We start from the raw sequence: 26260 nt of genomic DNA, 5'->3' as shown, positions 1-26260 counted from the left end.
ATCGCCGGCAGCCCAGCCGATAGATATGGGGAGAAACCTGGCGCCGGCTATCCAGGCATAACCAACCTGGCCCGCCGGGGGGTACCAAAATGGCAAGTACCATACTATCAACAACAGTACCGCATCAAGCCGGATCCATGGAATGGGGGTGGTAATGAGGTTCGTGAAAAAGAACACGAACGAGGCACCTATCAGTTCGCCCAAATTCGAGCCCCCAACGATCAGCTGCGACCAGGCTGAATTGCCCAGATATCGTCGGGCTATTGCCGGTGCTATCCCATTTTCCAGGTAGCGGTGGCCATACAACGCAATGGCGTATCCGGGCAACAGCCAGATGAACCGCCGATTTGTGAATATGAGCTTGCCGCCCGTCCAGAATGATTCGAAGAAGAGTAGAAATGACCCGACGATTGATTTGACGTATGCAGGATGTTCGGAAAGCACTTCTTGTGCTTGAGGCTTGAAGTCCAGGTTGGTTATAGAGTACCATGTACAGGCGGCCATGGCAAAACAAACGGGGGTGATTATGAAAGAATAGTTGTTTCCTAGATTCGGGATTAGGGCCAGGGCTGTGCAGAATGCGCCGCCAGTTCCAGCAATTTCATAAAAGATGTGAACTAATGCATCTAGCCGACGAAGTTTCTGGACATTTCCTCCGACGATATCTCTTGGAATGACACGACGGATCAGTTCTACCATCCCGTAGGCGATACCAGTAACTGAGTAGATGGGAATTAACCCGTCTGTGTTGTACTTGCCATAGTAGGAAAAATCGTTCCTGGGATGGCTATGCTGGAAACCCTTGGGCATGAATTTCCCTCCGGTACTGGCATCCACGATCAGGAGCAGTGCGGTGAAGAGACCAAAAACGAGAACGGAGATTGCCAAGACTAATTTTGTGGGAGCTCTCCGGACGAGGGGTGCTATAAGGATGGCGCCTATGCACTGGAAGGCTTGGTTAAGTCCAGTAAGGAGCCCGACTCGTTCAAAGGTTTTGGGAGTCGAGTTAGAGACCAGCGCGTCATAGTCATATCTGTTGGTGGCCAGAGAGACAATGGATCCATTGAAAGCCTCCAGCCCGAATTTGTAGAGCATAATGCCCAGGATGTAGAGGGCTATATTGCGCCTCTCGAGCGCAGTATAACACTGCCAGCTCGCGCGGATTATTGACAGGACCATCTTGAACGGCAAGACTGGGATTGCGGGTAGGGAGAATGAAGGTAGCCAACAGTCATTTCTTCGAGGTCGCGAGTAAAAGATTGTTCAACCGAGCGAGCATAGAGATTTAACAAACTTGAAGTTGACAGAAATGATATAGGAAAATATAATTTTCTTCAGAACCTCAGCACATATATATATATCACATTTTAGAGGAGCGGGACGACGAGCTCCTTCATGATTGTGCGCAGGTGAGAAGCTTACAACAAGACCGCAGTTAACAAGTGCCAATGACAGTGCACGTTGCCAGCCCGTGCATTCCTGGAGCTGTCAAGTCATAATGCTAAGGGTCCGCGGGATCTGGGATAGCTGTTATTATTATCATTATTTGGTCTTATAAGACTTGGGTGGGAGTGGGGGGCCAGAAAGGTAAGGCAGTGGTTTCTTGAGACCACCCTCCAGACAAAGGGGTTCAACACGCACGGTGAAGGGATCTACTAGAGGCCGAGCAGTAGGGGGAAATTAACTATGATTGCATCATGTAGGAGAATAACAATCACAATCACAATCAAAACCTGCCATCGGCATCACTTCTTGCCCTGTGAATCTGTGTTATTTGTTCATTAGACGGATTTTGCAACGCTGTGTGCACCAACTGCTTGCACGCACCAATAATCCAATTACTGCTTAGTTGCCAAGTACGCAGTGGATTTTAATAACCACCATGTAATGATTAAATTGCACTTTCTGAAGGACTTGTAAAATCAAATATTGATGTATTATAGAAATGAGATGAGTATATTTTAATTTGATGAAAATCTTGTCTGTGGGGCTTCAAATGAATGATTATTATTGTATGATTATAATAATTCTTGTGATGTAGAAGCAGTCATATTCTTCATTGAAAATGTCAAAAGAATATGAATATATCAAGTTGCTGTCAAGTTGCTGCTGCTGCTGTCAATATAATCCTGCTCACCGCCGATGCAGTGGATAATATTCAAAAGCTTTTATTACATCTCAAGAATGAGCAGAAGAATGTCAACTACTCTGAATATTGATATCAATCATTTATTTCAATGATGCAGTTTGAATTCAATCTTGATGCAATGTCAGAGAAACTTATCATCATCAAATTTTATTTTATAAAGATTGAAATACAGTTGATTCTTCTCTATTTAAATCTATAATCAATTGAATGATCAGTATAATATCAATTATCTCAGAAATTAACATTTTGCATTGTTCTTGTGTATTTATCATATTTATATCAATATTTAGATTTTATTCAATTATTTGACTGCTTATCTGCATTTCTCTACTCTATTTTCAATGACATTTTACAACATCTCAGTGATCAATTTAAAGACTTTCTTCATTGAGATCTTTATTGAATGACTTTGAATCAATTGAAATTCTATTATTAATATATAGAGGTGTGTAGAAGAGAGGATATGATATAAAAGTATATTAATGAAATTTTACAATCAATTATCTATTCTATAATCAATCAGTGTATGTTCTATTTCAGTCATAAATATCAATATAATATTAAGTTCCAGAGAATTATCACATCAGATGATTTTTTATTTTCAGTATATGATATTATGATGAACAGGTATAATGATTGATTTTTATTTTAATAAAGCAAGATTGAAAATGAAATTAAAAAACTGTTAAATAGCAATAATTAAAGAATTTCATCTGAAGAGGGAATATATCTGTATGAAGATTCTGCATATACTGAATCCTTTGCCATAATAGAAGCTTATAAGAAGCTATGTGGGTGTGAAATAACAAGGAAACAGATGCAGTTCAATTGTGGTAATTTCGGCTTATTTTTAGAAATCGGGTGAAGCCCTTGCGGCGGTCATTAGACTGCGTGTGAATAGATCTTTTTCGCTGACTTTCTTTTTCCCTTTCCTTTTTTCTTATTTGTCATCAACTCACATAATCTTTTATCAGTTCTACACTTGACAACTAGATGTGGTAGATCTCATATTTTTCAATGAGAGTGTTCTGCCTTCATGTATTATACTGCTCCTCTTCACAAATTCAAATAATTACAGTGAATGATTCATCAAAATTAACCTCATCTGATCTCTGAATGTTCTCAAATGTCAAAATGGTTTGATTCAGTGTATCTGCTAATATTTTTGATAATTCATCATCTGAAATCATCATGATTGAGCTAGTATAGACAGTCAAATTCTCATCAGAATCTCTTTACTTTTTGTGATCTGATTTATATACTGATCAGTCATTTCAAACTCAACCTCAGCTGCATTGCATCTGCTGTCTGCATTGTAATATTGTACAGTTAGTGATGATCCTGTCACTTATCAATGTATACTGTATACTTGCTTTTTACATTTTCTTTCATTTTTTTTTTTTTTTTTTTTTTTTTTTTTTTTTTTGATTATGATAGAGAGGTCTGAATAAATGATATCATCTGATTCATAAGCATTGATGATTTCTCTAACTTCTTAGAGCTTTTTTATCATAAACTCTCTTTTCTTCACTGCTGATAATAATGCTACTGATGATCACAGCTTATTTGAATCCTTCATCTTCATTTTCATAAAATGAGAGTCATTTATAAAATTGTGTAGAATCCATTTCTCTGATTTTTTCAAAGTGTATATGTGGCGTTCCGCCCCTAGTCTCCCTTCCGCCCTGCTCCTTCCACCCCTGCATTATTATTCCTCCTATTCTTCCCGTATGCTGCGATCGCTCCTTCCTCTGGATTGGATCGCTGACGGGATGACTACGTATATATATAGGGGCGTTCGCCCACCCTTCTAGATTAGAGAAACTCAGACATGAATTATCCTACCAATTGAACGGCGTACGCCATAGTATATTTCAAAAGCATGTGATTTGAGAATATTATACAGCTTAAACCATCTTGATTGAAACTTCTCAGATCTTTTATTGTGTATAAGAATTCAAATGATCACTGTAAAACTCATTTTCATAACTAGTAACTCTCATATTCTTTTCAATTATATTGTGCAGTCAAGCAGTCGTTCATTTGCTTTTACTCAAATATGATTAATTTTTTTTATTTTTAATTTCACATTTACAATCATCACTTCCTTCTTCATTTGCTTCTGTGTATTCCTCAGTATACACAGATATATTTTATAGAGCAGATAAAATGATGAATGCTTTAAAACTGCATATTGATAAATTCAAATTGCAAATAATGTTTGTTCTAGATATTCATTCCACAATCTTATGAATTTCCTCACTAAGTATTTCATCAATATGTTGCTCAGTATTTCATTTAAATATTCAACTTTTTTATTTGTATGAGAATGATAAAATGTTGTTCTGCAATGTTTCATCTGTAACTGGTTGATGAAATGCCTCACAGCTCCTTCTACAAAGTTTACCTCATTATCTATCAATATCTCATAAAACATATCATAATTAATATAAATATCATTATATAAAAACTTAGTGATGATTTCCTTTATTGCCTCTGACATCACTTATGCAATCAGCCACTTTGTGATATAATCAATTGTCATTATTATTCAACAGTTTTCATTTGATGTCTGTGATAATATTTCTATAAAATCTATCTTTTAACATTCAAATAATTTAATTGTATTTTTTATTTGATATTGTGCTCTCTCACACTATAGTTCTTATCTTACATTCTTTGCAATTTAATACTCAGACATTTTTGTATGTATGTCTGAATATCTTTTTTCATATTCAATCAATATACTCAGTTTTTCAAAGTATATAAAAGCTCTGAACTTTTTAAATGATTGAATTTCTTATGCATATGACTTATCAGATCTTGTTGAAATAAAGACTCAAAATATAATATCTCAATATAATCAAGATTGCAGTAAAGTATAATATTCTTTTTTAATTTTATAAAGAAAGCATCTCTTCTATCACCTTCATCAGACATTTATCATTCAATACACTTTCATCTTTCAAATAGACAATCATGGCTTTCAATCACTCTGTCTCATTACAATCTCTTAATACTGTTAGTTATTATTATTATTATTATTATTCCGTTATATACTCGTATGCAAGCAGTGCTTATGACGAGTCCTTATGTAATGTTAAATACAGGCAATAGTTGGTTATACAGAAGGAATGCTTACTGTTAAATGATATCAAAAATATAACAGAAACATAGAAAAATTAATGAGAAACAGAATTTGATACTCACAATACAGGTTTTCAGCTCAGAAATAATAAGTTAAATCAGGTAGTAGGTTCACCTGAAGATATCTACTTGGCAGGTTTACATTTCCTTTATTTTAGAAGCTGAGAAGTTGGCTCTGGATGTAATGTTGTCCCCTTGTGGGTTTCAAACCCACGCGCCTTAGGTCCCCACACCAAGGCGCTATCTGGTGGCCGCATTACCCATTCGGCCACCGGGGCTGAGAATGGATAAAGAAGATTGGCAATGAATGCAGAAATGTGATTTTAAAAATAGTAATGATGATAGTGATGACAGCACTAGTGATGATGTATGTATGTATGTATAGGTTTAACGTCCCGGAGAAAACACGGGCAGCGCCCGTGTTTCAGAAGCCTCCCGAAGGGCATGGAGACGTGCTACGCTGGAGAGATTTCTATGTACACAGAGAGAGAAAACAGAATCCAGGTGGCAACTCTTGAGAAGACTCAGCTCATTGCAAAGGATTTTTCTGAGCTGCGCATCCACTTCTGGCCCGACGTATGGCCATTCATGGTGGGGCTATAGTGTGGTTCCCTGAGGGGACCGCCGCTGCCGTGCCTGGAAGGCTTTATAGTGAGCAGAGAGGGATACCTCTCTCAGTTGATCAGAAAGCTGTCTGTGCTTCTAACATCAGAAGAAAGACAGACAAGATAAATAATGAAGGAGAGAGCACTGAAGAAGGTTGTGACAGGAAAAGAGCAGAGAATGACAGAGAGAGCAAAGAAAAGAAGGAAGAAGAAGCATTTGAGCCGATAGAGACAAGGGCAAACGAGAGGAAAACAAAGCAGAGCACGCGTAGATACAATGCCGGCAGTCAAAACCATATCAGCTGAGTCAGACACGTAGGCTGTACTGATTACACCACAGCTAATTGAGACAGATGAGCCTAGTTGTGCTATCTGTACTGTCTGCATAGACTGTGATGTCCCTGGCAGTTGCACTAGCTACCGTGGGTGTACTCAGCAGGCCGGCCTCGTGGAACTGCTGCGGGGGTTGTCAGATGGTTTGCAGCCAGCCGGCTGCGTTACCTTGTGCAGTACCGTGTGTAGAACTGCGTGCAGTCCAGCAGTTCTACAAAGTCTGTAGGGGTCAGAGACCCTAGATAGGCAACAGCTGTCGCCCGGTTGTGTGGCCGTGCTGCTGGCCTCTTGGGCCAGTGAAGAAAGTGCCTCTGTGAGTGTCGACAGAGCACCAAATGTTCTGGGCTCTTGTTGTGTCCACAGACACAGGTGAGCCTCGCATCTGCATGCTGGAAACGCCTGTGGTACCAGGAGAAGTCCCCATGAGAGGAGCGGAGTGCGAGCCAGCGGTGAAGGGCATGCCGTGGCATGGTGAGCTCCGGAGGGGCCTTCACTTGGTATTCCACAGTCGGCCTGCTGAAACTCCAGCCCCGGTACCAGTCAGAGAGCTTGCCACAGGCTCCACTCCACCACTTTCGCCTTGCCTCTTGGCTGAGCTGCTTGGCCACTGTGCGGACCCCACTGACTGTGGGTGTGGCCTCGAGACCATAGGCTGGGGCTGCAGTGGATGAGACTGCCCGCTTAGCCAAGCGGTCTGCTTCCTCATTGCCCTCTATCCCCATATGCCCAGGAGCCCACTTCAGGCCAACATTGTGCTGTCTGAGGAGCTCATGGCAGCGGTTGTAGGCCCAGTTTGAGGAGGCTGCTGCACTGCCCCGTATGCCCCAGATGACTGAGGTGTTGTCGAGGCAGAGCCAGATCTGAGGGTTGCTGCTGTCCTCTGTGACACAAGGTAGGAGCTTCACAGCGCACTCTAATGCCTGGCAGGCACTAACTGCCTCAGCGTCGAAGACATGTGACATAGGGCTCAGCGCAGCTGAGAAGCTGGCCAGCTGTTTATTTCCCTGATAGACTATGAAGCCATAGCCCACCTGCCTGCTGTTGTCAAGGCTCCGTTCTGATCCATCTGAGAAAACATATAGATCTGTTGAGGGTTGACTTCTCCACCATTCCTTGAATGCCTGAGCAGCACTCTTTTTGTCTACACCCTCTGTGGGGTCTGTCCCGCATCCCTCTGAGTAGTGTGGCCGCGCCTGTTGGCCCCTCATGCTGGCTTGTGGGCTCACTGCAGTTGAAGCATCTTGCCAGTCGCGCACACTTTGGTGGGTGGCAGAACCCCTGGCATCCTGGGTTATGTCTCACTGCCAAAGGCCTTTTCTCAATCAGCCTGGCCCTCTCACTGGCATTGAAGAGTGAGAAGCCTTTTACCGGGGCAAGGAAGGAGACAATCCATGTAATCTTCCCTGTCTTGGGGTTCACCCCATGACGCGAGGGTCGACAGCTCACTGGCTTTACCTTTGCCTGAGCCAGAACCTCTCCCTCGACCATCTTGTCTGTGGGGATTCTTGCCCCTTCCCAGTCCTGGACAAATTCTGGGACCCCTGGGACAGCATAATTGTACCACCGCTCTGGTAGCCGGATCTCCGTGGCGCCAAGGACTTCACAGAGAGTAGCCACTGCCTTCTCAGTGGTCAGAGCGTCGCGTATGCCTCTGTCGCTTGGTGTGATCGCCCAACCTGTCCTGGTGGGCTCCACCTTCGGCACATTGGCCACATCCCCCACCCCCTGAATGTTTGCAGCGATTGCCTGCCGCACAGCATATGGCTGTAGCCGGGCGACCCGTTTCTCTGGCTGGAGGGTGACGAGGACTCGTGGGTCCTCCTGCTGTTTTGTGCCCCCTGTGGGGCCCCCTGGCTGACTGGCGCTTTTGGGCTGCAGGCTAGCTCCACTAGCCCTGCCTGCCGAGGAAGCCGCAGTCTTGGCAGGGGCAACCCCAGGGAGGGCAGAGTTTTTCCCCCTCTGAGCAACACCCGCCCAGGTAGTCGGCTCCCTCGCAGCTGTCTTTGCTGCATTTGGCTGCGGATGAGTACCCGGGGCAGCACCCCCTCTCAGAATTGATGCTGCACTCAGATCTGCTGTCACATACTTGACAAACCTCTCACAGAAGATTCGGGCAAAGTTCTGACTGGCTGGCTGCTTCTCCTCCTCAACCCAGCTGTCCAGAGTCTTCGCCAATCTGATGAGAGCCTTCTGCTGCAGTTTCTGTTGCTGTTGAGCCTCCTCAAACTGCTTCTGCAGCCGAGAGGTGGCCGTGGGGATGCTGTCGCTGGCTCCTTTGAGGACTGGGGGAGGCATTGTGACAGTCTTCCTCTGCCTCTTGCCAGCCTTTCCAGCGACAAAATTGGCCGGTGACTCCGGCTCCAGTGGCCTGGTGTAGGCCGTTTCGATGTCCTTGGGCGGACGGGAGGGCGTTGAGGGCTCCATGACCACTCAACCTGTGCAGTACACACACGTAGAGAGATCGCAGAGGGCGTGCGATGATATTGAACGGGTTGGAGGGTTAAAATTATACGAAAAACAGTTGGAAAAGTGGAAAATTCAAATGTACCCCTACGTTCGTGGGTAGTTGTAAGGATGAGCACTAGTGATGAGAGCAGTAGTAATGACAGCAGTAGTGATGAATCTGATTAAGTTAACTACAGTAATTACAATGATTCTTAATATTAACGTAATCCACAAGCGAATCGGCCACTTTTCATCATCTCACTGTGCTATCAAACATAATAATTAAAATATCAACAATGCAAAGTCATCAAGCTTCCTTTCAAGAAGGAAGACTTCTTTTAACTATTCAAGCATTTGATAATAATGAGCTGCAGCAAAGCCCTATGATGTTCCACACTCTACTCTGACTGATTGTATACATGATCATTCAACACATGTTGATACTTCATCAAAGAACTGAAAACTCAGTTTTACAGAGAAAGAATCTTTTATTCAATGAATTCTATTCATGACTGCATGAGGGAAATCATTGCAGATTGAGACTGTATAAAATATGATCAATTTACTTCTTTTTGAATGAAAAATCAAATCTGAATTCAAGCCTCCATCAACAATTGATGTCAACTGAGTACAAAACTTTGCCAATCATTATAATGAATTAAAATCCATATTCTTTTAAAAGTATGATCATCAGTGAGCTCTGTGTGAAGATTCTGAGATAATTCATGAATGGTTCAACCTCATATGAAATATCATTGCAAAGTCTAGAATTGCACACGAAGATATATACAATTTTGATGAGACTGAGTTTCAAATGAGTGTTATTGAAACAATCAAAGTGGTTACTGAATCAGAAAGAGTTGATAATTTCAAGTTTATACAGTCTGAAAATCAAGAATAAGCTACTGTTATTGCAGAAGTCAATGCAATTGATTGAATTTTATATACAATGATTATTCTGAAAAGAAAGATGCATCAATTCTGCTGATATGAGACTGAAAAGCTGCCACAGGACTAAATGATTGAATTCAGTGAGAATGAATAAACAAATGATAAACTAGGATTAATTTTACTTAAGAAGATATTTAATAAAAATATTCAATTTTATACAAAGAGCAATTATCAATTCTTGATTCTTAATGAATATGAAAGTCATATTTCAGCTGAATTTGATCAATTCTGCTTTGAAAACAATATTATTACTTTTTATATACCATCACATTCATTTCATCTTCTTCAATCTTTAAATGTTAGCTATTTCTCTTTTCTAAAGAAGATGTACAAACAACAGATGAAAGAGCAAATGCAGTTTGATATTAATTACATTAATAAGAAAAAGTTTTTGACTCTATATTCAGCAGCTCATATGAAAGCTCTGAATGAGAACAACATTAAAAGTGGTTTCAAAACTACAAAGTTAATTTCATACAATTCAAAGCAAATTCTCTTATATTTTAATATTTAAATATATATATTCAACTCTTCAGAAACTTCTCATAGTTTTCAAACCTTCTAAATCACAGCCACATCATACAATGTATAACAAGTGAATCTTCAGATCAAGAAAATTAAAGAATATATGCAATATCATATACAAAATTTATTCAATTCAATCAATTAAGCTATGAATTAACTGATTAAGAAATGTCAAATGACTATGCATAATGCTGTTATTTTAGCAAAGAAAAACAAGGAACTAAAAGCTGCAAATGAAAAGCAAAAGAGAAAGTGAGAGAAAGATAATATATATATAATTCAGAAAGATGTTTTCAAGTTAAAAAAGAAATAGATTGTGTATGAATTGTCAATGAAAAGAAAAGAGAGAGGATAGAGATTTCTGACTTTTAATTATGAAAACATACAACACTTTGATGTAGTAGATGTGGTACTATTGAACATATTACTCATACATGTGAAAGCAGATTTATAAATAATTCTTAATATAATTAATCTATTTTTCTTATATGTTTGTTGTTATATTTGATTATAAAGATATAAAATGATGAAAAGTGACCGACTCACTTATGTGGCTAACTCACTTGTGGATTACATTAAACAATCTATTCCATATTTTTTGATCAAATCACACTTTTCAAATTACACCTCTGATAATATATTTATGTATTTATGATATATATTACCATATAACTTGTTTTTTAACCAATCAAATCACGTGGAAAAACTAACCTCCTCATACAAAAAATGGTGATGTTTTATAACAGAAGTATTACAGAATATTTCAGTAAAAATGATAATATATATCAAATTTCTTTGAAGAACCTAAATATAATGATGGTTTTTTATAAAAGTAGCATACAACAAAGCAATCAATGTTTGTAATAATATATTTAATTCACATCATTCAATTCACAAATATCTGTGTCAATCTCTTCTTCATTTTTTTCATATCTTTCTTTATTTTCAACTGCTGTTCATTCTCTATATCATTGTTGACGGAACTCAAAAATCTTAAAGTATTTGAAATCTCAGAAAATTCATTTTTCATAATATTGTTGAACATCTACAGTTTCTGAAATAAATTAAAAACTGATGATAACATTGAAGTTATTAAAGCTCTGATTTTATATCCTTGAGATACTCTTCCTTTATTGATAGATGTAGAAACAGAGAAGACATTAAAATCATTACTTTCATCAACAAATTTTTTTAATCAAATTGATCAAATTAAATAACATTGTATTAAATTATTTTAATACTTGTGAGCAATTTGCTGATTTTGACTCTCAGTATACTTCTTCTTTATCAGATGTTGATTTTATTTTTGTTTGAATTTATCAATTATCTCTATTCATTCATTGAATGTCTGAGTAAGATCTGTTTATCACCACATAGTTTTTAATATCCTTTTATTATATTTATTTAGAATCTATTGATTCTTCCTCATATGATAAAGAACTTGATTGAGATTTCACACAGTGTAATGCACTCGTTTATTATTTCCTTATTATTATATTATCTTTGTTTATATCTTCGTCTATTTTTACCTCTTTCAATTATACTCTCGCTACCACTATTTCTATATGTATATATATATGGATGCATGTATTTCGCACATCTTCTTTCTCTTTCTTTTCCTCTTCAGCGATTAGCTACAACTACAACTTCAACTACATTACTACTACTATAATTACTATTATCTTCTATTACACTATATACTATCTTCCACTATTCACTCTTCACACTGTCATCACCCCTCACACACAGACAGATTCAGTTCATCACAATAGAAATTTTGAAATTTTGTTTTAAACTGCTCATATTATTTGAGATCTTGATATAAATCAGATAAATTAATTGTATAACATACAATTTCAAATCACTTCTGTTCTGTGAAATGATTTATACAGTTTGATTGCAATCTCAATGATATGATTCTGAGTGTAGAGAAGGAATTATTATTATTTAATAGAGATGATAGAGATGATAGAAACTATACAGAAGTAGAAGATCAAAGCAGTTTTTCATTTTCTTCAAAAACAACACTTTACAAGTCATTTTAAATGTTAGAAAAGATTTCATAATCATACTGAAAGAATGAGAATTCAGATGAATAATACAGTTTCAAATGCTGAATTTTCTCAATATTAGATTGACAGATTCATAAATGATGATCATTCAAAAAATTATCGAGAATATTATTTAAATATAGTGAGGTATTATGTAGAGTATTCATCTTGCTAACTTACTCAATTTTCGTTTTTAGAAGTTTATGATGCAGATTTTTCATCCACATTATGGATTTTGATTTTTCAAACACTTAACCCAATATGACAAATTGGAACACACATCAATCTCGCATCAATTGATGCAAGATTGGGGCGCATGCATCAATATTACAGGGCTTTACAAGAAGGTAGCAAGAAGTGGGCGGTGCTGGTGAAGTTAAAAATACAAGGCTGGTGAAAGCACCTAACTGAAAGCGGGAATTTTTTGGTATGCAGTGTTGCAAAATCCGTCTATTGGCGATTCTCTTCAGACAACAAGCGGTGGAGACAGCTTCTCAAAGAGCAACGAGAGCCAACGAGTCGAGCATATGCCTGCCGCAAAAAGCAATGACCTGATTGAAAAATGATCCAGACTTTTCCCTCGAGCCGCTGAGAAATCCTGGTTTGGCGGATTCAATTCAATGCCACGGTAATCATATTGAATGTAAGAATCAGGATTGCGTCAGTGATTCTATAGTAGCATAATAAGAAAAAGAATAGAATAGCCACACCTTCTCACAGAGATCAGAATCTGTCCAGGTGAGAAGCGGATCATTGCCCATGTCTGTCCATGCCACAGACCACGGGCACACTGCATAGGAGACATGGACCCACACGGCAGCGGAGGGGACCTTTTTGGATATATTTCTGTTCTGTGTACAAGACGCGGGTTCATTCAGTTGACATTGGTCTCCGCCAAAGAAAAGCAATAACATTGTCCATACAGGGATGTGCCTTGCGGCACCGAATGGGGCTTTAGATGTGAGGTGGATGTTGTTATTGTTGCGCAGTTGGGCGAATCTAGTACCAGGGGATCACCACGTGCACCTCCTCATCCCACGGATGTAATGAGATTGCTCGCCCGGAACTGCCATGACTAAATAACTCCCAAGGTGTTGGTGCGCCTCACCACAATGTAATTATCACTACAACAGATAACTTTTCTATCGTGGTCTCGAATAACTAAGAGGTTATTTTTTTTTTTTTTTTTTTTTTTTTTATAAATAAATAAATAAATAAATAAAAAAATGAATGTCTTGCCGCCTCGGTCACGTGACTAAAGTAAACACGTGATCTCATAGTGTATTGCATACCTAGCTAGCTCCCACTCATTAATAACAAGCAACTACGTGTAAGCCTTCAACAATAAATAAATAAATAAATAAATAAATAAATAAATAAATAAAAACTGGGATCGTTATTTTTTTTTTTGTTCTATTTATCGAGAATATTTGAGAATAATCAAGTACTTGTACTCGTAGTTGGTTATCCACTAAGATCGAATATTTGACCATTTAGTTGGTCTCATAAATGTCGGACGTCCGCTGAGTTTATCCAGTGATCCAATATTATACCTTCCCATAAACGAAAGGAGCAGTCGCCAAGAGAGGCGGAAGAGGCAGAAGAGGCAGAAGTAGAAGAACAAAGCATAACAGAGCGGAATAGCGGAAGAAAAAAGGATAAAGAGAAGGAGTGGATTTCCGCCAGTCTAAGAATTGTTTGATTCTAAGCTTAATTCTTTTACTACTATTAGATAACTTTTATTCACTAGAAAAATCTTGAGAAATACTGAGATAGATATCATTGTTTTGATTGTATACAACTATAATTGAATAGTGATGATGATGATGATGATGATGATGATGATGATGATGATGATGATGCTGGTGAGAGGCAAGAAGAGGGTATGATTTGTTTATTTGCATACCAGGTGTATATACAATCGCCCCAGTTGGGAAGAGCAACTTGACACAGAATGAGATATATTTACATTCAAGGACAACGTATATACAAAGTAACGTAGCAGAAAACAAGATGTTGACCTCTCTTGAAATGCATGACAGCAATAGAATATAATCGCGTGGTCGCTAAATGGACGTTTTTCAGTGGGCGCTACAATCGCTGCCTTTACCACAAGCAGCCCTTGCATGCCTGAGTGGCGCTAGTGGTTGCAGTAGCAGCGCAAGCGAGGTCCAGGGGAATATCTAGGGCAAGTTAGTCAAGTTCAAGCCAAAATGGGAGAACTTGAGGGAGAGAAGACAAAACTAAACTTACCCAAGCCAAACTCTCCGGCAGCAGCAATGCAGGCGGCGGATGATGCAGAAAGTGAGCCGAGACAGGCTGTTGGCAAATGTCAATAAGTGCGAACTCCTATGAATAAATTATATGGGGGAATGCGGGTTTACATACCGGCCCAGTCGCAATCCGCCGCGGAAGAAACTTTCATGAATACATTGACAGCTTCATTATACATATTGAAGGCTTCGTCAAGAGAGGGTTGATCACGCTTAGAAGCATTCTCAGGCGCGAGGCCACCCGGGGCAGCGGAGGCAGCACCGAGGAGGATGAAAGCAGGAGCGATAACCTTGGAGAAAAGCATTTTGAATGACGAAGTGGTTGTTCTGGAAAAGAACGTAGATTTTTTGAATGTTTGATTGAGGAGGAGATTTTCGCTGGGTTTTCTCTTGCTGAGTGTATGTTGAGGTAAGACATCCATTCCGGAGTGTGAAGGAGCTGATATTTATAACTTTCCTGTCGGAGATCAACCGCTGCCAATGTCTTGATGACCCGTGTGGAGAATTACTGCTCATCCACTCGCTTTCTCGGGAACCTTGAGGTCCAAAAAGTCGCGGGGTAAGGTATCTTAATTTCATCCGCTCTCCAACCCTGGTAAAGAAAATCGGTCCTCAGAATGACGCATGGTAAGCTTGTGTTCTGATGATATGGTAGCTTCAATACTCCGTCACCTTCTCGGTAATAAGCATGTGAGGAGTTTCAAAGTGGTGTTCCAGGAACAATGCAGGCTATGTAGTAGAGCTGCCGAATTGAGTGAGCTGTGAACTTTAAACGAAACTCAATCTGGAACCATTATCGACAGGACAGAGATAGAGAGATCTCTGGATCCGAAGGTTAAAAATGATCACCTGATCTGACACCTGAGGGCTCAGATTGGTTCGTTCCCTTTACTACCCACCATGGCGGGTCAACAGATCTGACCCCTGAATGAGTGAACAAATGCGAGAGAGACCACGCGTCACAAAATGTAAACTAACTAACCACTTCTTTTTCATTACACAACTTTAACAGTGACAATTGCACATGAAATAGCTTTTGTAAATCTCATATTATAAATACTGTGCAATATTTAATAGGTAAATTTCTACTAGTTACATTATAAACTCACAAGTAAGTTAGTTAGTAACCATTTGGTCAACTTGAACTTTTGTGTTGAACATTAAAGTTTAGCCCTTGTAACATGAAAGAAGCCAATTCGTTATGGCGGGGTAATTGACTTCTGATGTTGACGATAAGAAACTACTATTCTAAAAGTGTGGGGCTGTTTGGTTACTTTTTACAAGTACTTGTCAAAAACAACTGTATAGAAAATAATGAATAGTTTTATAGAGAATAGAAGATAATAAAGTATTGAAAATACCAATATGCTAAGATATTAATATAGAATCTTCGATCTTTCTATATTCACTAGTATATTGTTCAGACATCAGTATCTAATTTCTTTTCTAATCGATTGATCAACTAAGAAAGTTTCTATACTTTAACTTCTACGACGGAGTACTTCCACTTCAAACTTGGTTGTCCCACTGTAACGGTAGGCGCCCCACCTATGAATACACCTAGGTAACTAATTAGTGAAGAATATAGAAAGAAAGATAGAAGAACCAAAAAAGATGTAGTTTTGTGATACATTGTCACTTTCACTTCCTAGAGACTAACATTCTGCGTTGTTCATATCTTTGTTAGACGATAAAGATCAATTGTAAGCCAATTGCAGGCTAATTGTAATGTAAGAAGAAGCTGTCATGCTGCAAGACCGAGCAAGTTCAGGCATTCCCCCTAAGTATGACCTTTTGGTCAAGTGGTTAACTCTGCCAGATCGTGGCTGGTGAGGGTTTACTTACTACCTTGGTGCCGGGCGCCGAGTTTAGTTCCTCAGGTCTTCACGGAAGCCTTCCAAGGTTTAGTCACCGGTCAGGTCATGTGGCATTGACTACCGTGGTATTACCTAGGTAGGCCACTAGGGCAAAAGAGCTCAATCACCACCAGAGCTCTGGTGTTATAGAGGGTAACTAGGTACGAATCACCCCACCCAATCCCCCAACACGCGGTCCATTGGTCGCTGGATCGCCAGCGACCACCACCAGTTAGTAACCCCTGCCCGCTAGCTTCCTGGCCAGCCTTACAGAAGTGGAGGCCCTTCTTGCGCAGGAACTGACATTGCTACAATTTCGTTTGCGTGGTGGTATTGCATTAGTCTTCAGACTACGGTTTTGGCCGCTGCAGTAGCAGGGGGCCGGAGGATTGTTTGTAATACCCCAATCCGCCGGATAGCTGGTTTTTCCTGAGAATCTCTCTCTACGGATTATTGAGTGGGGATGCCCCGGACAATGCAACTCTTGTATCTCTCGTCCATTTGGACGTTGTTTTCAAGTCGTTGCCAGATTATTACTACGGAGAACTCTGTAGTTAGAACTCTGATCCCCGCACCAATGACCAAAGAATGTTTAGTTACCATAACTCGTTTTAACTCCTTAAATATCGAACATAATTATTACATAAAAAAATGTTGATAACTAACTGGTTGACACTGATTGTGTTGTTCATAAAACAGTGAATCTCAGTTAATACTGTTTAACATATTTTCCCATTAAATTTATAAACCCCTTAAAGTAGCAGTGAAGTTTAAATGAATAAACAGCTAAAAATATTTCTTTTTAAAAGTGATTTACTTACACATCTAGCATTGCGACAAATTTCTCTTTAACATTTTGGTCATTTGATCAATAGTTACCTACAGTGTCAGGTATTAAGTTTGAAACCCCACAACACCGCCCTGCCACACCTGTGATGCCAAGATATCACTAACCCAAACCCAGTTATGTTGGAATGCTACTTTTATCATACTATTTACCCCTTTCTTCAAGAGTGATAAAGGATGTATAGGGCCTTTTTACCTGAATTTGTGAGAGAGGGGGATATATTCATGCATGATGGAGCCAGGGTTCATACAGCTCACATAGTTAAGGAGGTTCTTGAGGAGATGAATATAGAGATCATGCCTTGGCCTCCATATTCTCCAGATTTGAATCCTATAGAGAATCTTTGAGCACTGTTGAAGCAGGAGATCTATAAGCTGCATCCAGAGCTGGAGCATGCATCAGATACAGTAGCTACAAAAAGAGCTTTAATAGAAGGAGGCATGGAATGCAATTGATGATAGCGTTCTATATAATCTTTCTGCTACAATGTCTCATCGAGTGAAGGCAGTTATAGAGGCAGAAGGATGGTATACAAAATATTAATATAAAGATCTTTGCAAAAAGCAGCATATAGATATTAACGTTATATGGTTAGTGTAATCTCGGCGGCCAGGGGGAGGGGGTTTCAAACTTAATACCCCCCCTGTATTCTGTACTTAACTGTCACTTTGGTGTTTATTTATTCAATTACTAAGAACCTGTAAATGACTTGCTCATATAACTAACTAAACTAACTATTCAACATTTATTCACATTAATAGAGTTCTTAATAAGCTCGTTAGAAAGTGAAAAAAAAATAAATCCTTGACGCCTTGCGCATGATAAAAACATAGAAAATCTCCATGTCGGGGCTCAAATGAACGGAGACTGTGCGGTTTTAATGCCAGATATGAAGCCTTTAAACACATGAGTTGAAAGCTTACCATATCAATTCCTAGTTACCCAGCGAAGAAGTTTTGACTCACGCTTATAATTTAAGCTCTAAATTAATACTTTACCATTTCCAAATACCTCCATTCCAAGCCACTTGAGGCATCTCAAGATTTAGGTTAGCTCTAGCTAAACATCACATACATTAGCTCCTTCAAAATCTTCTAGCAGCTTTAAAGAATGGAACAGAAATACTTGGTGCAAGTAACATGCTTACAGCTTAAATCCTAGTGTGAGTCAAATACTGTTACAGAAGCCTCTGTAAGCAATGTAACTTTCTCATCACTGCAGATTAACTCCATGTGTAACTACGGAACATAATAGAGGAGGAGTGGCTTGCTTGTTTAAAGTAGTTATGTGGCTCGCGCCCTTACAGATTGACTTCATCAGTTTGAATAACTAGTTACATAGCTACTTTATTGGTATCTAGTTAACTTGGCTAACTATATCTATAACTACGGAGTAGATATCATTTTATTGTTTTGCACACTTGCTGAGAGCATGGGGTGTTAACCGCGTAGGCTGAAGGAGCCTCAACTATCTCAAAAACAGAGTTACCCATAAGGCTGCCAGCAACTAGTCCTATTGCCGAACTACTGTATTATCATTATTAGTATCGACCGGGCGAAATGGAATTGTCAGAAAGTTAATTTACTCCCTACATGGTTAGTGTTTCAAGCTACACCGGGTACTAGTCTACTGCCTGATGTACGCTACAAGCGAAGCAAGTTGAGCATGACTTGTTGTGGATGGGCTAATTGGTGCCATGGGTTTGATGAACCTTATCTTCCCCAAATCTCATTTTCCCCTTGAACTAGTATTAGTATTCTGTTCAACCGCTCGTCACTATTCGCCCCATATTTTAACTCCCATTCGTCAAACGGAGCTCAAAGTGTATTTTGCGGCCACCCTCCTTTCTTTTTTTATTAAAAAAAATAGAAGAAGAGAAAAGAAATAGCCGTCTACAGATATGAAAGAAAAACAGTGCTGCTAGCGTTCTAATGTGCTAATTTAAGCACAGCGAGAGAGATCGGATGCGTGGGCGGTGGAAGGTTACATCCAGAAATTACTGGCTTTTAGATTGAGGATATATTGGTACAAATAGGCAGTTACCGTATTCTTAACTCTGATTCTGGGTGTCCGAAATAATGGTAGCTGCTGGAGTGGCATCTCTCGTGCTGTGATGGCTCCGGATTTCCGTCCTCCTTTTTTTATTTGCCTGATGGCCTCTCGCTTCGACTTTTCCTAAAGCGGGCAAGGCCCGGAGAGCATGGAAAACATATCCCTCAGCACCCCCTCGCCCTGTCATTAGTGGATGTGTTCGGCCAGGAAGCACCTGCCATGGCCTTACGCGCGATGTTTGTATGGTCGGAGACAGAAGGAGCGTCGGGTCAACTGGGAAATCACGTTCGTTGATTGCGGTTGCCTCGTTTTGCTTCGGTCCGTCCTGATCTTTGACATGATTAGAAACCCGGTCCTTTTGAGAAGCGATGCGCAGAAGACTAATGTACGCAGTGCGTCGGGCTGTAGAGTAAAAGTCTGCTAGCATCACTAATGGTTCGATGTGTGGTGCGTAAACCACCACTGGTGCAGAGCCGGATAATAAGGGCACTGTGTGCTTCAATATTGATGTTGGGTCCATTAAACTTGCAACTATTAGGCCATCAAAACCGCCTGCCCGGGTTTCGTCGACAACTCTGCGAACTTTATTCCACCGCCGGCGTTTGCGATAGTACATGCCACGTTTATTTGGTTTCCAATTCGCTAGATCGGTTTCTGATGCGACCGGAGGTTCATTGGAATACACCGGATCTGTGGAAGGGTCGAGGAGCTGCAGCCAAGATAAAGTTTTGAGATTGGTATGAAGGGGGTGTGAAGGAGATGGGTCGCCAACATCAAACGAGAAGTACTTGAGAAGTGACAGGTTAGGCTGAGCATTGGGGTGGATCATAGTGAGCGTGGTATTGTTAGAGGACATCCCCGGGGAAAAGCGTTGACGGCGAGCTGACGAAGAAGCGATGTCAGCGGGCCGAGATGAGTCGCTGTTTGGTTGTGCAGGATTATATTGGCTGGAATTTTGCGGTTGTGGGCCATCGGATTTTTTGGTTTGAAGCCGTGAGGGGAGCTCATCGTCATCTAGGTCTCGAACGTAAGTCTCATGAGGATAGAGTATTCCCATACGCTCTGCCATGGCTGCCACAACCAGGCCTCCAGTGTCGTCAATAATCAGCCAGCGACTAGCCTGGTGCAGTTCGGTTGCCTCTGAAACCATGAATGCATTTCCGCCATTATGGACATTCGCCCAGCAGCCTATGAGCCCGATTACCTCGTCCCTTAGCTCCAAAACTTTAGTGGCATCTTTCTGCTCTAACATCCAGTGAGTGAGGAGGGGTATATCCAAGGGTAGGACAGAGAACCGCTTGAGGTATTTTTTCCTTTTTCTCAATGTGTATTTGGCCAGCGAAAAGTCAGTCTTTTTATCTAGGCCGGAATGGGACTCGAGAAGTTTGTTGATGATCTCCCTGCCAGCATGTGTGGTCCCCGCCTTCAAAGCCTCAATTTCATCCATAGTCATAAGCTGGCTCGAATTATCATCAACAGTATCTCGGTTTGTCCGCATGGGGCTTTCAATGTGCCGAAACTCCTCGTTATCCTCGTCTTCCCCGGGAATAGACTCATCGGCTATTAATGATTCTGCATGCAACTCAGCCGCTGGAACGATACGAAGCGCATGATTGCCTTCCGCATGTGGCTGATCAAGAATCTCGAAGGTGAGATGGTAAGGTCGCCCTATGATCTGGTTTGCAAAGAATGAACCGTATTTTCCAAGCGATATTATCCTAAGTAGCTAGTCAGTTCGCGAACATAGTGGGATGGGAAGGGGAGCATGATTCCTTGAGAATCGAAACAATAAAGGAAATATATTCACGGGGTTCCCAAAACATACGTATTAGGGATTATTTGCTGGACCTTGATTGTATCTGACGGCAGCCCTAACGCAATATAGGCGTGGGGTTGGACTGTCGAATGCATCTGCAGACAAAATGAGGAAATAAATTATACAACGGGCTGTAGTCTAACCATAAAGAGCCATTACGGAGAATAACCAATTCCCTTTTATTATTTTTTGCCTATTTTTCTTCGGATGTCTTGGGGGCGGGGTGATAGAGCAGAACAGCGGCGAAAGCGGCTGGTATGGGTATTTTAGATTTTAGATTTAGATTTAATTTTTTTCTAATAAAATATCGGATATATATACTTCCGGGCACAGTTACGTCATATCGAGTAGTAGAACAAACAACGCAAACAACACAAACACGTCAAACCCACCCAAGACAGGCGCATTTCTCGTTGCCTCCGAAAACATTTGGTTAGGATCAATCGACTTCATCATTGCTGCATAACGTCGCCGTTAGAAACTGCGCTGATGAAAGGACTCTAGCTATTGATGCCCTTCCAATCCTAGCGGATCATCCGTTTTCTAACATCTTAATCTCTGATCTTATCAGCGATCCTCAACATTACGTTTACTACTGGCGTTTCACACTTATCCGCCATGTGCCTGGAAGTTGCCTTCAAGTGGGAATAAGTCTATGTCCGGGATCTTCCGTTAGCAAATGGAAGAAGGAAAATTATTGCCTACATTTCTTTCTTGTCTCTTCCATTGACTCCGATCTACAGGGCAACTCGTAGGACGAGAATGTGCTTTTACTTCGAGAATCGCTGTCACGTTTCCACCAAGTGATTTACCATGGCCCTGGCAAAGGTGTCTCCCAACCATCCAGATGATCAGCACATCCAGGATGGTAATAATCGTTTATCGCATCCACCCTGGAATTCGGCATCCCCTCTTTCGTCACAAACCCCGGTTCCAAAGTCACCCTTCTCCGACTCTGCCCCGCCAGACCTAGATTATGTACCCTCCTCCTCTGTAGCGAATAATGAAGCATCTAACGCGTGTATTCAGGAATCAATATGTCATCCGGCTACTGGAGACATTGCCCTATCGTCGCAGCCTGATGCATTAGCTAGTCAGCTTCTGGACCAGCCCGGCCAGTTTGACAGAGGCGCACAAATATTGGATTCTTCTCTTGAAGATCCCGAGAAAGAAAACGAGGTTGTTTCTAGTCTTGATTCGAAACTCGAAATTTCCATGAGGTCTTCTATTCAGGATGGGTTGATGCATACTACCAGGCTTGGCCAGCTTCGTCTAAATAATCCGTTTTTGAAGGCTAGGCAAAATGGCGGTGGCCCTCGGAAAAGTTCCATCTCTGGCCCGGACCCGTTTGAATTTCCACAATCCAGCAGTTCGGATGGCCGTCAAGAGGGTAGGTTGTTCCAAATGTTATGTTCCATCATTACACCCGCAGATTACCATTGTAAATCGCTCATTGATCTGATAGGGAATTCCATTACACACCAACATATATCGCAAGGAGAAGATGGAGAGTTTGCACAGCTATCTTCTCAAATACCTTACATGTACTGCCACTATGAAGGTGACCTTAAAGCTGGCCCGCAAGTAATAGAAACTGTGAGTCCGCTTCTAGAGAAAGGGAAGGAGCCATTAACCGACACGGCCCCATCTATAACCATCCAATCATCAGACCCATATTATCAATTAGACAGAGCGGATCGGATCATTCAGAATTTTCAGCTGGCCAATTTCAGTGAACCGAGTTCTTCAAAAGAAATCAAACCAAACGAAAGTACCAAAACGGATGTACCTCCCATGAACAGTTTATTTGATCCACATGTTGAAGGCCAATCAAATGAGACTCTATCCAATCCGGATGAGCGGAGTTCATCGACCTCGAAGCCCGCGACTCCAGACGCTACAATTGATCTGCGACAACCGCCGCTATCACATCCAGACAAATCTGGACAACCTATGCCTGTACTGCAGAAAAAGCTATCTGAAACCTATGATATTCGCCAGATTAACTGGACGGATGGGATTACTAGTTCTCGAAAATCTCCCGTTTTGGTACAGACCGAAAACGGCCCATGCCCCCTTCTGGCCCTCGTCAATGGACTAGTACTGCGGAGCAGCGCGGATTCGCCGTCGCCTGTTGTAAAAGCCCTTCAGTTACGGGAGAAAATTTCGTTAGGATTGTTAATGCAAGCGCTGTTCGATGATATTACTTCACACATAGATAAAGCTGAAAAACTTCCGGATATCGAGGCCCTGAGTTCCTTTCTTGTCATGCTACATACAGGTATGAATGTAAACCCACGGTTGGTTTTGGTAAGTGTTCATCTATAGATCTCTTGATGCTTCTGACTTCCCACCTAACAAATTATAGCAAAACGATATCTCTGATTTACCTGGGAGCTTTCTCGAGACCACTGATACTATGCTGTATGGTAGCTTTAAGTTACCGCTAGTTCATGGCTGGCTCGCGGAACCATTCTCTGCAGCATATGCAGCGCTAAACCGTGTCGCTCAAAGCCATGAAGATATTCAGTTACTGCACTTTCGGAAAGAAGAACTGGAACACCGCGTCGTTCATGGGAAATGTCTCACGGCTGACGAGGAGAAGTTAATAGAAGATATCGACACAATCCATCATTTCGTTAACGTTGAAAATGCTACCCAGCTGAGTATCTTCGGTCTGGAGCATCTCCAGAGATGTCTGAAGCCCGGATCTATGTCTATTCTCTTTCGAAATGATCATTTCTCTACACTCTTCAAACATCCACTATCGAACCAACTTTTTACGCTTGTAACCGATGCTGGATACGCTGGCCACGAAGATATCGTGTGGGAAAGCCTGGTTGATGTCGACGGAGCTAATTCTAGCTTCTTTTCTGGGGATTTTCAACCCGTTGGAAATTCTCCACAGCCTGTAGCTCTACTTCAACAGCCTACCCAAAACGACCTGGCGACATCAAGTGAATCAACTCAAAGAAATAACTTAAATGGGACTATTGGAAAAAAAATTAACAATACGGAGCAAACAGACGCAGACTACGCTCTTGCTTTGGCCCTTCAGTTTCAGGACGAGGAAGAGCACCGACGTACAACTCCACGTAACCAAGCACAAATTAAGACTTCACGTTTTCCATCGTCACAATCTCAGGGAGTTACACACCGCCCCAGCAGCAGTTCAAACTTTCGCCAACAACAATTAAGCTCGCCCGCCAGTCGTCGTGCACCCCAACCACACGAAATTCGATCACTTATCCCGCCAGCCCGGACCCCGGCGGCCAACCTCATCTCTGACGCGCCACCGCCAACATACGAACAGGCTGCCAGCAATCCAGCATATACCCTTTCCCCGGACCATTCGCAGTATCGCGGCTCCCGGATCAGCAGCCCCAGTATAGTTGGACCAAGATCCTCAAGCTCTGGATTCAATAATAATAACCTAGCACCAAACCGAGCTGGCAACACACGTGCTGACGAATCGCCCAATCCCGCTCTTCCCCCTCGCCCTCGTGATAGAGATAGAAGCAGAGATTGCACAGTAATGTGACCAATAGAACATCTATGACTTTTGAATTGCATATTCCTCAAGATCAATTTCATCCGGGCACAGCTCTGCATGGTTGAGAAGAGCATTTCCATCCGTTATTTAAGTTTGATTTGTTAGATTTCATCCTTCTTTTTGCTTTTCACCGGGTTTTAGTTTTCATTCCTATTATTCACTTGCATTTTTAAGTTTTATTATATCGTCGAATATCCTCATGTTTTATTCCATAATATTTCCTTCGTATACCCCTCTGGCGTCTTTCATGTGTCATCCATGCTACCCGTTTCTCTCAGATAGCGGTTTAGTCATCGATCTCGGTGGTTTCTGAGCAATTTGCCAATTGCTGCTTGCATATCAAGCAAGAGTATTACTAGTAGGTTTCTGAGGGTAAATGCAATGCTCTGGATTCTGTGCCCAACTAATCACTGAGAACTTTATTTGAGATATCGATAGGGAATTCATCTAACCACACACTCCTAATTTCCCCACCGCTTGTCACCTCTTGTAAATGTCGCTGCAACAATAATGGGGAATGTTACTGTAGCTTCTTCGTATACCTGTTCATAACGAAAAATCGAACGGTCAGCTAAAAACAACACCAGGAAGAAAGGAAAAGAGATACATAAAGACCGATTGATTGCTAGCCAAGATTTGACGCAGAAGTAGAATAGTAATACAACAAGAAATACCGTCACGCTGTTCGCATCTGGTTTGATCTTCCCCCACGACACCGTTTCATCCGGCCGCGCACCAGCGTCGCTCCCATCAAACTCTTGCGCCGTGATAATATACACCGCGCTCTCCGCGACGTTGCGCATCAGACACGCATCGGCAATGTGGTGCTTTACCAGGCCGCCGCCCAGAATAATCATCCCTGCCTATTTAGCTCGCACAGCCATCGTGTTGAGTTTCCTCACGTCTTCCACAATGCCAATGCGGAGCTGTCGCGGCGAGGACTTGAATGTGTGGAAATACATCATGTCGCCCAAACTACCGTCGGTTAGCGCAGGGCAGAAGACGGGTATGTCATTTTTATACGCCCAGTAGTAGACGGAATTTTCATTGTTGATTTCCTTCCCTAGCCGGCGGATGATCTTACTCGGGGTCCAATGGAACGCGGTCTCTATTGTCGAAACACCGGATGCCTCCTGCTCTTCCAGCATCGTGTCTAAAATCGGCATCACCCAGTCCTCGAAAGCGCAATAGTTGTTATTCGGCACGATCAGGTGTTGCAGATGCGGTCCAGGCCCTTGGCTCGCAGCGACGGACCAGGCGTCGCAAAGGAGCCAAGATAGGTGGGAGCGAGGCATTTAATAAAGTCTTCCTCGATTCCGCCTGCAGTAGTGACAATGGCAGAGACGTGTTTGTGTTGGACGAGGTATCGTAATGTCTCTCGGAGACCGGATGAGATAAGGTCGGATGTATATCCCAGGAATATAGTTGTCTTTTCTCCAGTTTCTGGATAGCGCCAGGTTCTTCTAAAATGCGAAGGGCCAACCAACCAGTTAGGCATATACATACCCGTGATTGCTGGGTGACACCTGTGCTGGAGATGGATGTAATCGTTTGGGGAGGGGTAGAGGGGTGAGGGACAGCAAGGTGTACTCACCATATCGTTAATTATTTGCACAGCGTCGCCCATGGCACTGGCCTGGAACCCCATTCCAGCTAT

The 26260-nt window shown here is 41.4% G+C and overlaps 8 protein-coding genes across 8 annotated transcripts in view; 2 read left to right on the top strand and 6 right to left on the bottom strand.

Annotated features, from left to right (window-relative positions):
- HCAG_04900 (conserved hypothetical protein) overlaps positions 1 to 1179 on the bottom strand; it is a gene marked incomplete at both ends in the record, with an annotated part of 1770 nt that extends 591 nt beyond the window's left edge. Inside the window, one exon of the mRNA XM_001539383.1 lies at positions 63 to 1179. Coding sequence (XP_001539433.1) covers positions 63 to 1179 — 1117 coding nt within the window. The remainder of the gene's footprint in view (positions 1 to 62) is intronic.
- A 1959-nt stretch (positions 1180 to 3138) lies between these two features.
- HCAG_04899 (predicted protein) lies at positions 3139 to 3342 on the bottom strand (the record flags this gene model as incomplete). The annotated part of the gene is made up of 2 exons (XM_001539382.1): positions 3139 to 3177; positions 3226 to 3342. The coding sequence occupies 2 exons, from the start codon at positions 3340 to 3342 to the stop codon at positions 3139 to 3141; spliced, it is 156 nt and encodes a 51-aa protein (XP_001539432.1).
- Positions 3343 to 5128: 1786 nt separating this feature from the next.
- On the top strand, positions 5129 to 6130 carry HCAG_04898 (predicted protein; the record flags this gene model as incomplete). Its single annotated transcript, XM_001539381.1, has 4 exons — positions 5129 to 5170; positions 5399 to 5432; positions 5682 to 5872; positions 6038 to 6130. The coding sequence occupies 4 exons, from the start codon at positions 5129 to 5131 to the stop codon at positions 6128 to 6130; spliced, it is 360 nt and encodes a 119-aa protein (XP_001539431.1).
- A 268-nt stretch (positions 6131 to 6398) lies between these two features.
- On the bottom strand, positions 6399 to 8658 carry HCAG_04897 (predicted protein; the record flags this gene model as incomplete). The annotated part of the gene is made up of 2 exons (XM_001539380.1): positions 6399 to 7520; positions 7681 to 8658. 2 exons carry the CDS (start codon positions 8656 to 8658, stop codon positions 6399 to 6401), a joined length of 2100 nt encoding a protein of 699 aa, XP_001539430.1.
- A 5629-nt stretch (positions 8659 to 14287) lies between these two features.
- Positions 14288 to 14784, bottom strand: HCAG_04896 (predicted protein; the record flags this gene model as incomplete). The annotated part of the gene is made up of 3 exons (XM_001539379.1): positions 14288 to 14389; positions 14460 to 14525; positions 14599 to 14784. The coding sequence occupies 3 exons, from the start codon at positions 14782 to 14784 to the stop codon at positions 14288 to 14290; spliced, it is 354 nt and encodes a 117-aa protein (XP_001539429.1).
- A 3392-nt stretch (positions 14785 to 18176) lies between these two features.
- On the bottom strand, positions 18177 to 21145 carry HCAG_04895 (conserved hypothetical protein; the record flags this gene model as incomplete). The annotated part of the gene is made up of 6 exons (XM_001539378.1): positions 18177 to 18241; positions 18487 to 18511; positions 18603 to 18708; positions 19170 to 19357; positions 19464 to 20952; positions 21060 to 21145. The coding sequence occupies 6 exons, from the start codon at positions 21143 to 21145 to the stop codon at positions 18177 to 18179; spliced, it is 1959 nt and encodes a 652-aa protein (XP_001539428.1).
- A 718-nt stretch (positions 21146 to 21863) lies between these two features.
- On the top strand, positions 21864 to 24591 carry HCAG_04894 (predicted protein; the record flags this gene model as incomplete). Its single annotated transcript, XM_001539377.1, has 3 exons — positions 21864 to 22440; positions 22612 to 23360; positions 23419 to 24591. 3 exons carry the CDS (start codon positions 21864 to 21866, stop codon positions 24589 to 24591), a joined length of 2499 nt encoding a protein of 832 aa, XP_001539427.1.
- Positions 24592 to 25064: 473 nt separating this feature from the next.
- Positions 25065 to 25898, bottom strand: HCAG_04893 (hypothetical protein; the record flags this gene model as incomplete). Its single annotated transcript, XM_001539376.1, has 3 exons — positions 25065 to 25145; positions 25278 to 25466; positions 25506 to 25898. 3 exons carry the CDS (start codon positions 25896 to 25898, stop codon positions 25065 to 25067), a joined length of 663 nt encoding a protein of 220 aa, XP_001539426.1.
- Positions 25899 to 26260: the final 362 nt, after the last annotated feature.

The sequence above is a fragment of the Histoplasma capsulatum genome, genomic scaffold, assembly GCF_000149585.1.
Source record: "Histoplasma capsulatum NAm1 scaffold_5 genomic scaffold, whole genome shotgun sequence".
In the NCBI taxonomy this organism is placed as follows: domain Eukaryota; kingdom Fungi; phylum Ascomycota; class Eurotiomycetes; order Onygenales; family Ajellomycetaceae; genus Histoplasma; species Histoplasma mississippiense.
Note: the sequence above shows the minus strand (reverse complement) of the source record. Positions and strands in the feature narration are given on the sequence as shown.